Below are 17,251 nucleotides of genomic sequence, written 5' to 3'. Positions count from 1 at the left end.
ACTAGAGCACGCTGAGCACGTCTCTCCCTGAATGCATACACTAACACCCCAATGGTCCGACCTGTGTGTCAAGGGCTAGCTTAAGTTTCAAGCTTCCTAGACACCCCAGGGAGAAGAAGTCCTTACTCTCAGCATCATTAGACCACCTACCAGGGTGACTTAGTGCAGGCTGTTGAACAGGTCTGTCACCCCCTCTACTGTGGGGATTGTGATCACCAGTGGGCAAGGCTTGTCTTCCTTTTTTATATATCAAGCCCTTAGCACAGTGCCTTGCCCACAGTAGGTGTTCAATGAATATTTATTGAGAGGATGTATTTTGTTAACAAATTGTGAAGGGAAAACTGTACCTGTTGTTCCTACTACCTACTACTGAGTTACTCCTTTGTTTAGCTGTTTGGAGAGCGTCTGAGCAGTGAGAAGCCCTGGTTTTACAGCTGAACTGAGGAATGATAAAAGCTAGATGATATAAACCTAAGTCTGTCACTACTTCCCATTTTTATCCCATTGTACAGTGACCATGTCTATAGGTATTTTTCAGGGTACTATCTTCTTCAGATTACCAAGTGTGGTCCTGAGATATTTGTGTTTCCTTACCTTTACCATGGAGCAAAAGGGATTAAATGTATTATCTTATGTAACAGTATCAAGAATTACCTTTTTTATTATAGTGGGGATAGGTGATTGAGAGCTGGTTTCTGTATTATGTAATCTCTGTATTATGGTTGGTAACATTCAAAGATATTTTAAATACCAATGAGGATAAGGAATCGTGATTTTAATGGAAAAAGAAATCCTTTATTTTTTCTCTCAAATAGGTATATATTTTATGCCACTTTGCTCCTGAATGTTTTCTCATCGTTTTTATATCATCAAATATATGTTAGCCCAAACAGAGAACTACTGACTTTATCCCTGGTGTGGACTGGAAAATATTAGAACCTGTGTTTGGATAAGGTGCCTATTTTGTTTTATAGGCATTCAAATTACATTTTGCATTGGATTTTATTGTAAGGTAATAATAGCTTACTTCCTCCCCTGTGTTGCCTTTACTAAAGGAAATGAGTGAAATATAAATTCAGCTTTGTTCATTTTATTGAATAATACAAAATGAAAATAATTAATGCTGCAGAAAGGTATAACAGTTTTTTCTGTAATATACAGGTAACTTTACTGCTACCAGTATTTGGTGACAATGACCAGTCTCAGGATGTTGCACCACTGCATCAAGACATTAATGATTATAACCGGAGATTCTCAGGGCAGCCCAGATCTGTAAGTAATGTTATAGCAGGTGCAAAGTTAGAGTATAATGATATGTCTCTTTTGTAAAGTGAGATTTACCGACAAATATTCTTTCGCTATGAAAAATCTCATTGTTTATTTGTGTTGGGTAAAGTTTTTACCTTCATTATGTTGTCGTTCACTGAGTTACAGCTTTGCCAAGGATTACAGTTATCCTATCTTTAAAAAACAAAAAGAAGCATTATAAAAATCTTTTATGAAAGACATACTAGCAAGAAAGCAATAGGAAATATTGGAGGGAAATGTAAAATTATCAACTCCTATGTTATTCTAAAATACAGTTTATGAGAAACTTACAACTGACAATTTCTGGAGAGAGTTTTACAATTGTGTTTTACTCTATTGTATTTACCCTGGCCCCTGTTTGAAATGTTGCCATAAACCTTAGGTTTTGGGGGTTTTTGGGGGTTTTTTTTGTATGTCATCTTACCTATTCAAAAGCATTCTATTTTTAAACATTGATTTTACAGCTGACCCTTCCCCTAAAAAAAAGCATTTGATAGATTAAAAACTGTCGCATTTATTTGTTTTCTCAAAAATCTAACAAAGAATTCTAGAAGTGTGTGTATGACTGAATATGTATTTCATACACTAGAATATGCTAAGTACAAATTTAGTATGTAGAGAGCCCACACCCCTCCTCCTAGACTACCTATTTAGCCGCGTAGCTCACATCCAACCTTGGATGTTCCACAGGCATTCTCAAACTTAACATGTACAATATTAAACTGATTCCCTCCCTAACTCAGTTAACTCTTTTCTCAGTCTTACAGAGTTCAGTTTTGATTTCCTCCTCTCCCTAACTTCCCCTCATCTGATCTATAAATAAGTCCTATCATTTTTCTTTCTTGGGGATCCTGTCATTTTTACCTCATCAAAATGTCCTGTGTCTATAGCCATCAGATTAAAGTCACTATCATCTCTTGCTTAGCAGAGTAATAACAGCAGCCCAAGTAATATTTTGAAAACATAAGTAAGGCCATGATACTCTTGTGTTTTAACACTTGGAATTTTTTGGAATAACGTTCCCACTCCTTCCTGTGGTTCATAAGACCCTGTGTGACCTGGTCCCTCCCTCCCTAACATCTTGTGCCACGTTCCCTGTCCCTCCTCAGCTCCACTGGCCTCCATCCTGCTCTCAGAATATGCTCCAAGTCTTTCCACCTTATTGCCTCCACATGTGCCACTTCCTCTGTTTGGAATGCTTGTCTCTCTGCCCTTCTCATGGCCGACTTCTCATCCCTGAGGTAGTCCTTAAATAGACCTCCCTCAGAGTGGCTTTCCCCAACAACCAAGGTATTCTCTATTACTGCCCTCTGTGTATTTCCTTCATAGCATTTGTCACAAACAGTACTCAAACCTTGTTCATTTTCTCTCAGTAGACTAAAGGCTTCCTGAGACCAAGGACTATTCATTTAGTCATTACTATATTCTCATTGCTAAATTCAGTGTCTGGGATAGAGTAGGCCCTTAATGTTTGTTGAATAAATTAATGAATAATCCTTAAAAATTGATAGTACTGGGCCGGCCGAGTGGCTCAGTTGGTTAAGAGCTCGCTCAAGAGTTTGAGCTCTGAGCAACAGCGGTTCGAGTCCAGCCCGAGCTGAGCAGCCGCTGAGCTGCCAACAGGTAGCAGGATGGCTCAGCTAAAAAAAATAAAAATAAAAATAAAAAAACAACAAAAATTGATAGTACTACTTCCAGCCAAGAATATAAACTATTAAAATGCTTCAGTATTAAACAACTATGTGCTCTTGTACTCCCTTGCTCATATTCCTTATTCTGTGATGTCATGTATATTTAAAGGTATAGTTTCACTTGTTGTGAATAATGGGTAAATCTTTTAGGGTGTTAAAGCAACAAGAAACACTTAATCTAATCACTATTGTCCCCCATAGTTATCTGGGAGCTTCTGCTATTTTTTATCCAGCAATTTTTTTACATATCCTTCAGTGACATCTATAGGATGATTATTTAAAAATCAATATTTTAAATTTAAGACCTACCACTGGACTTAAAAAAAATAATTTTAAGATATCCATATTTTTAAGTGTGAAGCATACCATTGCTCTATTATTTTTTGTCATATATATATATATATATATATATATATATATTTAATGAGTAAGAAAGCTTGGTATGTGATGAAATTACAATATAGTAACGACATTTAGCTCTTACTTTGACACTCTACCTCATTCAAAGTTGGAGTAAGATTGTGATTATTATACAAAACATTTCTTAACCCATTTCATATTTATCTAATTATTACAGATTTGGTATAAATGATACGCGATCAGAAGTGAACAAAATAGTTCTGATAAAGGACAGAAAAGTATTCAAAAGACATACTGGCTAGTTATTAGAATACTTAATTTATCTCAGACCCTGCAAAGGCTGTTTAGCTGTTTTGCTTTAAATATTTCTTCCATAGAGAATAGAAAATTAGCATAGGAAGTGATCCTAAAAAGATCAATTTTGTCCTTTTGTGACTAGTTTTCCAAAAGAAGTTACAAGATTTTCTTTAACTGGTGGTGGAGTTTTTAAAACTGTTTTCTCATCACTCTCTCAATTCTTCCCATTTTTGTCTCCATCTCCCTCTCAATTTATTTGGCACTTGTTAAACAAATAAAATACATACCTAGAGTTCGATTTATGATATTTATACAGATTAAAAATAGCTGAACTGTGGGCAGTGGAATGACCACAGGAAGTGATCTACTTCCTCTGTTCAGTTTCTTTTGCATTTACCAGCCTGAGAAATGAGATAATAAAAGAAGTTATGTTAAGGAGTCATGGTAGGTCATTACTACACAGGACCTTATAGATCATGTAACCAATTAACAACAACTAACAAATGAGAAATTTGCAGTCAGAGAATAAACTCAAGGTCATATAAAGATATTGGTACTATCTTTTTTCTTTTTACAACTTTATTTGGATGTACTTTACATGCCAGAGATACCTGTTTAAAGTATATAATTCAATGATTTATAGTATATTTACAGAGTAAATATAATCTAATTATCACCATAATATAATTTAAGCATATTCTCATATTCCCAAAAGCTTCAGCAGTCCCTTCCCATTCTCCCCAGTCCTTGGCAGCCACTAATCTACGTTCTGTCTCTATAGATTTGGCTATTCTGGAAATTTCATCATTTATTTGAATGGGATCATATAATATATGACCTTTCGTCTCTGGCTCATTTCACTTATCATGTTTTCAAGGTTCATTCATGTTGTAACACATCTCAGTACTTCATTGTTTTTTTTTTTTCACTTACAGTTGACATACAATATTATATTTGTGTTTCAGGTGTACAACATAGTTATTAGACATTTATATAACTTACGAAGTGATCACCCCAACAAATCTAGTACCTATCTGACACAACAGAGTTATTACAGTATTATTGACTATATTCCCTATGCTAGGACTTCATTGCCTTTTATGGCTGAATAATCTATAATTTTATTTATCCATTCTTCAGTTGATGGACATTTGAATTGTTTCCACTTTTTGACTGTTATGAATAACGCTGCCATAACATTATTCATGTACCAGTTTTTGTGTAGACACATTTTTATTCCTCTTGGGTATATGCTTCATTGTGGATTTGCTGGATATTATGGTAACTCTATGTTTAATATTTTAATAAACTGCCAAACTGTTTCCAAAGAGGCTCTACATTCCCACCAAGTGTATGAGGGTTCCAATTTCTCCATGTCCTTCAATCTTTTAAAATTTATGTAATCTGTTAAATTTCAGCTGTGAAAATTATGCTCACTTGTGTAAAAACCTAAAGAGTGATGTGTGTTTCTGTAAACATTCAGAACTTAATCCTTTTCAGAAAAGTAGGGTCTGTCATTCCAAAATCTTTGTAGCAATTAGTAATTCGCTTAAGCTAAACAGAATAAACACCCTAAGAAGGGATCAGTTTCATTGGTATTCTTACTGTCAAAGCCATCAAAGTTAGTGTATCTTTAATGTATACCACTTATATATTATCTAGCAATTTATAAAGGTCTTTTATATACAATATTTCTTTTAGTTCTTGAAAGTCCTCATGACACATAAGTACTCAATGAGTTGTTGACTTACTGCTCTCTAGTAGGTTACACAACTTTCCTGAAAGGTCGCCTGGATAATAAGTGATTGACATTGAATTCAAACCCAGATCTGACTTTAAAGCTGAGACTTGAGTTCAAGCCTCAGACTCTAATCCTATATTCATTTATTTTATTTTACTAACCCAAATTAGAGATAACTTGAGTTTTATTTTATTATATCCTATATTTTAAGTTTGTTATTTTAGTTGCTTTACAATTATCTGCAATAAGGCCTATTTTATAAGAACTTAGTAATCAAAGGACTATTTTAAAATAAAATGCATAGCTAGAAAATATGGTGTCCAATCAATATGTGAAATTTCTTAGTTCATGTTAAATGAGTTTGCACGTTGTAAGAAAATTACATTGTTTTGAAGTTTGACACATTAGATGCCAAATTATAACATTTGTTCTTCCCCCTACCAGATTATGGAAAGAATTATGGATCTACCCACTTTACTGAGACATGCATTCAGGGAAATGTTTTCAGTCGGGGGCCTTTTCTGGATGTTCCGTATCAGGATAATACTTTGTTTAATGGGAGCTTTTTTCTATCTTATATCACCTCTAGATTTTGTACCTGAAGCCTTGTTTGGAATTTTAGGCTTTTTAGATGATTTCTTTGTCATCTTTTTGTTGCTTATCTACATCTCTATTATGTACAGAGAAGTGATAACACAGAGACTAAACAGGTGAAAAAAAGTTTACTCAAGTATTTGAGCTACTATGTAAACTCAGACAAAAGGACCCATGGCAGTATAAAGCATTTGAATATTATCTTACAAACTTAAAACCGCTGTATTACAAACATTTGATTAGCTTTTTGGCAAATACCTAGCAATACATGACCGGAATTTTTACATGTTGCAGGTTCTAATATTAAGGTTAGAATTATAATAATTTACAGCTGTATCTTGATTGTGTTGTCTATAAAGTCTCTGGAAAAAATACAGAATTATATAAAAAGGGATTTATATCTTTTTCTTTTCCTCCAAATTACTCAGATTAATTGGATGTATAGTAAAATATTGTTAAATGTACACATTATCAAATTTATCCTTCTCAGTGAGTACCTGTATAATATATTGCTATGAGATTGATCTAAATATTTTTGTTACAATAAAATATTGTACAATATTGGGGGAAAACTGTTTCTTTTAGTACTAGCTAGCTTTTGTTCATTTGGAGCAGTTCTGCTTTTCCATTCTGATGTAATTCTTTGTTATGAGCTGAAAGTTAAAAGAAACTTGAACTTTATAACTTAATTTCACATTCTGGTTTACAGAACACTTATTAATCAGTAGCATTAACAAGATGTAAGAAATTTATTTCCAGCCAGCACACTTATGTTCTTAACTATGACATTTAAACAAGAGTTTGGTCCTTTTATAGGAATAGCATATCAAAATAACTTATAAAGGGAATTTTTCAGGAACCTGGGTGATACTGCAGACACATAGTAGCTTGATGCATTTCTGAGGAAAGTGGTTCTTCATGGCTTGAGTATCAATAAGACCTTAGGAGGATACTAGGAACACTTTAAATTGGACAAGAGAAATTACTGCTGAGCTAGAGCAACAGAAAGGACAAATTTGGTTAATCAGAAAACTTTTGTAATCTGTTCCTAGATGGCAGCGTATAGCCCAAGTTCCTCAGGTCTTATGCAGAATGAGCAAATGTTGTCTGAGGTGATTCAACAGGAAAATTACCTTGGTTTTTAATGGCTACAGCATAAGTGTCTAACGCTCTCTTCTGCAGTTTTCTCTTTGAGAAGAGTAAAAACCTCAAGTATTATGAAGTCCTAACTCCCTCAGCTGGCACTGCTCATTAGCATACTGGACAGCAGCTTTGTCGTTGATGCCCAGGGGTGTTGGCTTTGTCACCTGCAATCACTGATAATCACACTGTCCATTCATGTATTAATGAGCCTCACTATTTATAGATATAGGGAGAAAAAGAACATCTGTCACAGTCTCTCAAATTAATCAGATTAGCCATCAATTAATGAGATGATGAATAAAATATCAATAAGTGTTTTCTAATTTGGGCCTAGGACAAAGCTGTTGCTTATCATAAGAACAATACTTAAATATAGTACATTATAATTAAAGCAATTTCTTGTATACCTTTCATTTTATCCTTAAGACAGTTATGTGAAGAAGGCAAGGCATTGTCTTCCTTTTCATAGACGAAATCTTTGTGTTATAGATGAAAGGTTTTTTTTCTGAAGCCATGCACAAATAAGTGACTGAACTGGTATTGGACTCTCAGTAGGACTCTGGCATGGGTTCAGATAGATGTGAAGGTTATTACGAAGAGAGGAAGCAGGAGAGAAACTGGAGTCCTTTGGAAGTCTTTTGGAACACACTGGAGTAGGATAGCTTGGGGCGCCTAAGAGGAAAGGTCTGGAAGGATGACATATCAAGACTTCATGAATCCTAATTTTCTACTTCCAAATCAAATATCTAATAGGGTAGCATACTTCATAGAAAACATTTCAGCTGCAGTTACCAACTTCAAAAGCTAATAGTATGAAATTGTTACACCAGACTAGAAATGCATTTCCTACCAATTACAAACTTGATCTGGGGCTATGTAGCAATGTCGTTTTTTAAAGGATTTCATTTTCTGTGCATGTGTTCTGCTTCAAGTGTCACATTTCTAGTTATTATGATTTATTGTAATATTTGGAATTCCTTTTGAGACTTTCCTGGTAGAGTTGTATTGTACCAACTTTTGTAACATACAAAAACACTGTATGATCTGAGGTCTTATTAAGTTCAAAAGGGTACATACTGACATCTCAGAATTTTAGAGATGTAGAAAGGATCTACATATGTAATAAATGTAGAAAGGACCTGAGAGAGTATTTAAAGCAAGTAGAGTCAATCAGTGTTTTAAACATAGTAATACTTCTATGATTGAGTGTGAGGTCATATAAATCAAAGCAACAATTTGGATTTTTGTAAACAATACTGTAACCTTCACAAAAACAGATGGTCGAACCCCAGGAACAGATGGTAACTTGGGCAGGTCTGTGGGGAACAAGAGGATGAAAAATTGTTTAACTGTCCACTAGGACAGTGGTTTCAGCCTTTGAAAGCAAGGGAAGAAAGGACTCTTGGTCCCTGTCGCTGTGCAGATACCTACCTCACAGAGTTATTGCAGAAGATTGACGGTTTGGTTCAAACTTCATGATTTAAGAATTTGTCAAGCAGCTATTCTTTTGAATAAAAGCAACATAACTAAAATTAAAAAGTATTTGTTTTCTTCCTATTTCTTTAATATTGTTTGCTTTAAAATTCCAAACTCCTGGGCCAGCCAAGTGGTGTGTTGGTTAAGAGTTGGCTTGGGAGCGCCAGCTCTGAGCAGCAGGGCCCTAGTTTGGATCCCACAAGGGTCAGTGATGCTGCACCCTCTAGAGCTAAGATGGTGAACAACAGCTCCACCTGGAGCTGGGCTGCCATGAGTCGCTGGCGACAGTATAGGCTTGCAGTGAGGCTGCAGTGGGCTGCTGTGAGTGGCTGGCAGCCAGCATGAGCAGCTGGCAGCCGGTGTGAGCTGCCAAAAGCCGCTGTGAGTGGCTGTCCAGTGGCCAGCAAGCGACTGCCTCACCCAGGAAGAACACAATGATAATACCAACATGGACCAGTGAAGAAACGTCCTCCACAACTAGACTGAAGAACAAAAGGACAGCAACTTATCTGTTCCCCTCCCCCAATTCCCCAATAAAATCTTTTTAAAAATAAATAAAAAATAAAATTCCTGAAATAGTATTCAATATAATGGTTGCAATGGCTTTCCTTTTCACTTATGAACATCCAATATTGTGTCACATTTCTAATTAATTTTGCTTAGGCTTTTTTAAATTTAAAAAGTAGAAATGTTTTTGAGGAAAATTATTTAATCTGGGCAATCTATATTAATTCTGGACAAGAAGGGTGGAATTGGAATTAGAGATTAGGCCTGCACCCTGATTCTCCACACCTATTCCTTTTGAGTGTGTATTTGATAACTGAAATGTTCTTTTCTGAGTCTGTGTCCTTATGTTAGCACTCTTTGCCTTCTCTTTAAAACACTAAATGTACTCCAGACTCTTCTGTTTTGCTAAACAGCAATCCATAAATCTGGGACTGAGTTAGATAAGAAAGGGCACTCCAAGTTTGAAGGCCCTAAAGCTTGTCTGCCAGGACCAGGCCAGTAGGCTTTAAGGGCTGTTGACAATCACAGAGATAAAGACAATCATTGAAATGTTGTTCTGTCAGAACCAGACCATTTTTATGGCATCAGTGTTTTTAAGCAGAGTCATAGACTGCAAGCAAATTTGAGGTGTTATCAGTCACTGTCATCTTCATCCAATTGTATCCTCTGACTCATCCCATGTTCCAGATTGGTGCATGAGAGGAATAAACACTGTCAGAAAACACTGAGCATGTTTGGATACTTTACTTATTCTCTTTTTAAGACTAGTGGTATTTAGCTGTAGGCCTTTTGCTGGGAAAGTAGTTTTAAACTCACTGATACCTAACAGTTTTGATTTTAATGTTTTAAAACACAAAATTAAAAACTTTTAAAATACCTGATATTCAGATCAAAACATTCACCCTTCTAATCAGTATTAGAGAAAACCTTTAATTCTTATCTACATGAAAATCTTGTTTCACTAATCCTAGAATATTAGCGTTGTAAGGATCCTTACAAATTGCCTAGTTTTTGCATTTTCTCTGAAAATCAGGTGAAAGCTATGGATAGCTCCCCAGAAAAATGATACACACATGTATGTATAATTTCAGTTTCTTTTCAGGGGATTCAAGACCTGCCCATTCATGGATTCAAAATTAAGAATTCCTCATTTAGTCCTACAGCCTTACTCCACAGATGAAGATAATGAGGCTCACAGAGAATGAATGCTAGAGTATCTTTAATAAATAAAAATTGCTAATAGAAAAAGCATAGTTGGGTAGAAATTAAAATCTAACCTGTTAGATATTAGTTAGTTTAAAAACATCTTTATAGCCCTTAGCCCTCTCCTATGGCAAAACAAGTGACTTATTTTTCTTCAGTTTATCAAAGAAGACAAAAGTTTATCCTTCGAGAATAATTGTACAAAACTCTTTTAAATGTCAAGGGTGAAATTTTTTTTTCCTTAAAAAGTGTTATATCAGTAAATAATTAGCTCTTGGCCTTTTAAGGTTGAGAAACAAAAATTCTAATTAACCTTCAGTATCCCTATGTATTGTCTTTCCCTTAAATGGTCAAATGAAGAGATCAAATGAACATACAAATATCGCTCATTCGCTAATAAAAGGCAGTTTTGCTTATCTTGTGTGGCTCATTTGCTTAATAAGCTGTTTTACTAAAGTAGAATAAACACCATTTTATAAATAAGGGTCAGATAATTATCATAAAGTGAACAGTTTAACCATCACTTCAGTCAAGACACATTACCACCATCCCCTAAGTCCCTTCATTGCCTCTTCCCCCAAAGTAACCGCTTCAGACTTTTAATTTTACCTAAAAAAGGATCGTATAGTGTATTTTGTCTGACTTATTCAACATTACGTAAAAACCATCCATATTGTGTGTCATACTACTTCATTTTGATTGCTGTATAGTAGTCCATTATATGACGATACCACAATTTATTCATTCAATAGTGGGCATTTGGGTTATTTCCATAATTATTACAAATCATACACAATGAGTGGCTGCCGTTTAAAGAAATGGGCGCAATTACCCAACGACCTCAGCTTTACACCTGCCCTCCTTTAGGCCAGAGGACCCAACAGACCGTATTGTTCTCCACACTAAACCGCCCCAGATCAATTAACTCAAGAAAACCATCGGCGGCGGAGCCCAACCCTAGGTTCACATTCCGCTTCCCTCGCCTCCTCTAACAAGCTGTTTGTTTCTTCCTTCCGGAAGCTTCAGGCCCCGCCCACTCCCGCAACGTTGAGCCCGCCGGGCAACACGCCGGACCTCAGCCAATGGTCTGCTTCTCAGGGAACGTTACCTCTGACCTCAGGGCTAATCAGAGACGGTAGGACGAACTCCTCGCGAGAAGTGAGGTTGAAGCTGCCTTCGCCATCTTGGAGATGGGAGAGGGGAGAGGGCTGTGGTCCTCCTGCTACTACAAACAACAAAACGGGCACATTAGTCACTTCCAAGTGAAGCTATCTTCACTGTAACTGTTGGCCAAAGCTACAGAAGAAGTGAGGGTGTCAAAGCCGACCGCAGCGACATTGATAGCTTCACCTGCTTGCTGGGGCGGCAGAAGTGAAGGACAGAGGACCAGAAGGATGGTGCAGTCCTGCTCCGCCTACGGCTGCAAGAACCGTTATGATAAGGATAAACCCGTGTCTTTCCACAAGTAAGTACATTCGCGCCTCGCGGGGCTTGCCCCAGCTCGGGCTGGGGGCGCGCGGCCGTTTAGGCTCGGGGGCGGAGCCAGGCGCGTGTCCGCGCGAGACCTAGCGAGATGGGCGGAGGCAGGGGCGGGGCGCGGCCGGGCGTTCCTCGGGGTCTATTCCAGGCCGTGGAGCGATGGGCGTGTCCGCTTGTAATCTAAGCCAGCGCCGGGGTGCCCCAGGCTGCGCGATCTCGGCGCGCGTCACCCCGGTGATCTATTCTCCCTTTGGAGGATCCCACCCTGGTGCGAGGTTTGCTCGCAGCCTGGGGTTGGCGGGTGCCGGGCCCGCGGGCAGTGCCAAGAGGCTCTGTAGGTAGTGAGGTCTCCAGGCCGAGAGGCATCTGGGTTTCACTCCTAGGTCGTAGAAAAGCGAGGTGGTAATAACTCTAGAAATAAATTTGAAATAGAAACGGAGACCTTTAAAAAGAAGTCACTCTTTTCGTCCTTGCTGTGGATGGTAGGCCAGCATCATTATAGATGGATTTTGGGCCAGGATTTCAGGGAGAATGTTTTTGACCCAATTTCTAGGAACCAACCAGTAAGGACCTCTTAAATTTTAGAGACAGTTTCTAGTATTGCTAAGATGAATACTTTATGTTTTCAACACACTATGATGATAACATGGACAATAATAATACGGACCCATGATCAAGTACTATAATCAAGGTGAATATGAGCTATTATGGGTGCATAGAGGAAGGCACTAGAATAGAACCTCCCCCACAGCATTCAGGACTGTTTTATCCTAGAGGGAAAATGTTCTCTTGAAAAAAAAATTGCAAAATGGAAATGACTTAATGATAAATGTCTGCAAAATGTGACACGATGGCATTTTCATTCAGCCAAATTCTACAGTATTTACAAATTTTATTACATTTACGTTAAATTTTTTCAAGAATTCCCTGCTGTAAATGATTGTAGCTAAGAAATTAGAATCGGTGAATTACAAGAATTATTCATAGCTGAATAATTACAATAGCAAAATTTTAAATATTCATTCAGGGGGTTTTTTTGGTGGAAGTCATTTATGTTTAAAAGCGGATGTGGATGCATTTTTACATGTTTAGTATAACATGAGAGGGACCATACAGAAATACAAGTGCCTAGAGCATAGAGAGATCTTGAGTGTTGATGTTTCCCCCCTTATGAGAATGGAGTAGAACGTTTAACACTCCTAGGATCCAGTTCCGTTATATCCTAATATTACCTCTTGAATTATTGGAATTTCTGAAAGTTAATGAATTGACCTCTCCAGTAGTTTGAAAGTGTAGGAATAGGTCAGGAGGTTGTAACACAACCATATGTGTTCAGCTTCCCATCTCCCCATTTCTCCTGATGTGGCAGAGGAGATCTAAAAATATGGAAAACCCTTCATTGCCACTGCAAAATAGTTAAGGATGACATTCATACATCAGAATTATTGAGATTCTGCTGGCTGTTAATTCAATTAAAAAAAGGGCTAACCTTCTACATCTCATCCCTTATCTAAAAGGACAGTTTTGGGGGAAGAGATGGGAAAAATCTTGACAAAACCTCACAAACAACCTGAGCACTTGTAGTCCTTGAGTCAGAAGGCCCTATGTGCTGAATTTTACCAGCGATTGCTACCCTAGTTTGTACTGCTAGAGGCCATTTCCAGCAAGAATCTTCTAGGAGTACTTCTTTTCCCCAGTTTCCACAGCTGTCAGAAGAAACAAACATGGTGGCAGTGGGAAGAGCTACACCAGGCAAAGAAAAGGGACTTCTGTAAAGATTGGTGAGAGTCTCATGGTAATAGATAAGGCTCTGACATACCTTACATGGGAAAGAAACTGGAACATAGCGTGGAAACATCCTTCTTTGGCTTCTTTCCAATCCCCCCAGCTTATTAAATCCTTGACTTGGCAAAAAAAAAAAATCACAATAAATTTAAACTCTTCCCACCTCCCTTTATCTGGGCCTAATGGACATATTCCAGTGGTCAAGAGGTAAATCACATAATTTTTTAAGTTCTTCATCTAATGATTTAAGTATATAATTTGATTATTCCTTTTTGTCTGACCGATTCTAAGAGAACTAGAAGTTTCTTTTTCTCAGTAGATAGATAGAAACAGGCAGTTTTGTTTTGCAGTACACATAAAATCACTGGTAAAAAAATTAATACACATTTACCCTATAGTATGTATTTCACTTGAAACTTTTAGTGTCTTCAACGTAAAAATTTAAACAATAATAAATGAGATCGATAAGAGAGCTACTTGATTTACCCCTGTGTATTTAGAAGTGTGTGGAATACCTGCATTTGTTACTGGAAGTTATTTACTATAATGAAGGGGCAAAAACAATATACTATGTATGGGCCCTCCACCCCCAACTTTTCATCACCTACTTTTCCCACTGCATGGCTAACTTTTAATATGTATTTTTACATGATATAAATTCTTAACCTGTCTTGTTTAGATTGTATATATCATTATATCTGACATTCTTTAAACTATTGTGTGACCAATAAGATTTCTATAAGAAATACTGCTTTATATAAAAAAAAGAAAAATACTGTTCTAGGAGGGGTGACTTATATCCCACATTAGTGGGAGGTCATTTTATTTATAGGATCTTTAAAACAAGTACAGTTTTAATGAACTAAGGTGAATAAGACACAACTAAAACTGTCAAAAAAACAAATATCAGAAGTAGTGTTTTAATCAAATATTCCTTAATGTGTTAACACCAATGTAAGATAGTTCTTTTCGTAAGTAGGAAAGTTTGGATGTACCTTTTTTTTTTTTTTAAATAAAGTCAGAGAACTGAATTATGTCATTTTCTTAGGTTTCCTCTTACTCGACCTAGTCTTTGTAAAAAATGGGAGGCAGCTGTCAGAAGAAAAAACTTTAAACCCACCAAGTATAGCAGTATTTGCTCGGAACACTTTACTCCAGACTGCTTCAAGAGGGAGTGCAACAACAAGTTACTGAAAGAGAATGCTGTACCCACAATATTTCTTTGTACTGAACCACATGACAAGGTAATAAGTGTTTAAAAATGTTGGGTTGTTTTCTATTTATAAAATTAATGTGTTCATTGTGGAAAATTTGGGAAATTCAGAATAGTATTAAGAAAATAAATGTTACCTGGAACCTATCACTTGTAAATAACTACTGTTAATAGTGATATACCTTTAAAAAATACAAAATGCAGTTTATTAAAGTTAAATATCCTCACATTAAGAAACTCAAGTGAACTTTGTAATTTACTTTAAGACCAGTTGGACAGTTTAGTTTCAAAGTATTTTTCTCCTCAGTTTTAAGTGCGTAGTATTTAATTAAATTTTGTTAGTCATTCTGTCTCTTTCTTGCCTCCATTTCTAATTCAGGTAGAAAAGTATAATTAAAACAAACTATTTTCTCATTTTGGAATGTTTCTTTACCAAGGATTCTTTTTTTTTTTTTTAAGTTTAATATTCTTAAATTCCACAGATGAATTCTTTTAAACTGTTATTCCTACTTAATAAATTCAAACATGCTCTGCATTGTTTTAGAAGGACGATCTTCTGGAGCCCCAAGAACAGCTTCCCCCACCTCCTTTGACACCTCCCATCTCCCAGGTTGATGCTGCTATTGGATTACTAATGCCTCCTCTTCAAACCCCTGACAATCTCTCAGTTTTCTGTGATCACAACTACACTGTGGAGGACACAATGCACCAGAGAAAAAGGATTCATCAGCTAGAACAACAAGTGGAAAAACTCAGAAAGAAGCTCAAGACCGCACAGCAGCGATGCAGAAGACAAGAACGACAGCTTGAAAAATTAAAGGAGGTTGTACACTTCCAGAAAGAGAAAGACGACATATCAGAGAGAGGTTATGTGATTGTACCAAATGACTACTTTGAAATAGTTGAAGTACCAGCATAAAAAAAAATTTGTATTGGTTTTTAATGGGGCGATACCACATACTCTCTTGTAGCCTATAAAAGAGTTTCATTTGAAAAAATGAAACAATTGTACAAAAACAATTCAGAATATTTTTTTAAAAAAATAAATTAGTTATATACTGTAAAATTGTTAATTTTTTGTTTGTAATTTCAGGGATTTTACGTTTTAACAAAATATTTTAGAAGTTACAAATTAACCTCAGAGTTCCAGTGTAAGCTGGTTTCAAGATTGGGATTTTTTTGTTTTGTTTTTTTTAATTTGAGTATTTACAGAAATAATGTAAACATAAAAAGGAAGCAGAATGAACGGTACAGTAAGGATGATTTAAGTTTAAAATGTAAAATTAATGCAGTTTACTGAGAGAACTTGATTATATTTTAAATCAGAAGTATAAATTAGATTATGGGACACAACTTCTCAGAATATGTATAATTATATTCACACATTCTTATTTGTAAAGTCAGAAGATTCATTTATCTTTCTGAATAACTCGTCAAAGATACATTGGCAAGTCAATACTTAAAAAAAAAGATTGGTTGTCTTTAGAGCAGAAAATGAAGAGTCATTTCATACCTAATTAACATGGTTAAGTAACTTTATAAAAAATGGAATTTTTAAAAATAGGTCCCTCTTTCCCTGCCCCCCCCCCACTGTTTAGCATTATAAAATTAGAAATATATCTTCAGTGGAAGAAATACTTTTTAATAAACAAGTAGGCGTTATCAATGAAGTAATAAAAATGGGGACCTGATCCATAGTATGCCTTTTTCTCTCATTACCCGAGCTAAGTAAGGGACATCCAGTTCCCCAACTGTAGTTATATTTGTATCCAAATCTCTAGCAAATTGGTTGTGTCAGGAGAGTTTGATTTGTACCATAATGTGGTAATCTTGAACTTCACTAATGGATTTTGGTCAAGGCTTCACATAAAAAATTATTTCTTCACTTCTAATACAATTTAGAAACTATATCCCATTTACTTAAATGAGTGATTTGTATTCAAAAGCAACCTAATAAGTAGTGTTTATTTTCCTGAATGTTGAGATTTCAACACTGAGTTTTCTGTTCAAACTGTGAATTATATTGACTTTGTGATAAATTTTACATATATTTGAAATGAAATATGTTCTGAGTAAACAAATACTGCCATAAGACTTATCTACTTGGATTTCGAATAACTGTTCCAACTATAATTATATTTCAGAGTACACTGAGATAGTTGAAGAATTACAGGCCTTTTAAGGCAATATTAAAGATGTGAGACAGCGATGTTCAAAAGTGTCTTTCCTACAAAAGGCCTTGTTTTCCAGGTAATTCACTGCCAGGCTGCCAGTGAATAGTACTTAACTCATGGAGATTTGATTTTTGATGAACCAGTATTTAAAAAATAGAAAATTATGATTAGAAGATTACTTGAAGTCATGTAGTCTGATAACATTTAGAACTAACTCTAATGAATCAGAAGACTTTTTCCAGTTATTCATGGATTTTGTCACTGTTTTTGGAAGTTACAA

The 17,251-nt window shown here is 36.0% G+C and overlaps 2 protein-coding genes across 6 annotated transcripts in view; both read left to right on the top strand.

Annotated features, from left to right (window-relative positions):
• RNF170 (ring finger protein 170) overlaps positions 1-8,673 on the top strand; it is a 28,182-nt gene extending 19,509 nt beyond the window's left edge. For all 5 annotated transcript variants that reach the window (XM_019649271.1, XM_019649274.1, XM_019649269.1 and 2 more), the window contains 2 exons: positions 1,162-1,272; positions 5,842-8,673. In XM_019649271.1, the coding sequence (XP_019504816.1) occupies positions 1,162-1,272; positions 5,842-6,111 (381 nt within the window). In that variant the 3' untranslated portion in view covers positions 6,112-8,673. The remainder of the gene's footprint in view (positions 1-1,161; positions 1,273-5,841) is intronic.
• Positions 8,674-11,501: 2,828 nt separating this feature from the next.
• THAP1 (THAP domain containing 1) lies at positions 11,502-16,039 on the top strand. The gene is made up of 3 exons (XM_019649275.1): positions 11,502-11,785; positions 14,633-14,828; positions 15,342-16,039. The coding sequence occupies exons 1-3, from the start codon at positions 11,715-11,717 to the stop codon at positions 15,714-15,716; spliced, it is 642 nt and encodes a 213-aa protein (XP_019504820.1). The 5' UTR covers positions 11,502-11,714; the 3' UTR covers positions 15,717-16,039.
• Positions 16,040-17,251: the final 1,212 nt, after the last annotated feature.

This window comes from Hipposideros armiger, unplaced genomic scaffold (assembly GCF_001890085.2).
Source record: "Hipposideros armiger isolate ML-2016 unplaced genomic scaffold, ASM189008v1 scaffold_131, whole genome shotgun sequence".
Taxonomy (NCBI): Eukaryota; Metazoa; Chordata; class Mammalia; order Chiroptera; family Hipposideridae; genus Hipposideros; species Hipposideros armiger.
This window is presented reverse-complemented; position numbering and strand designations above follow the sequence as displayed.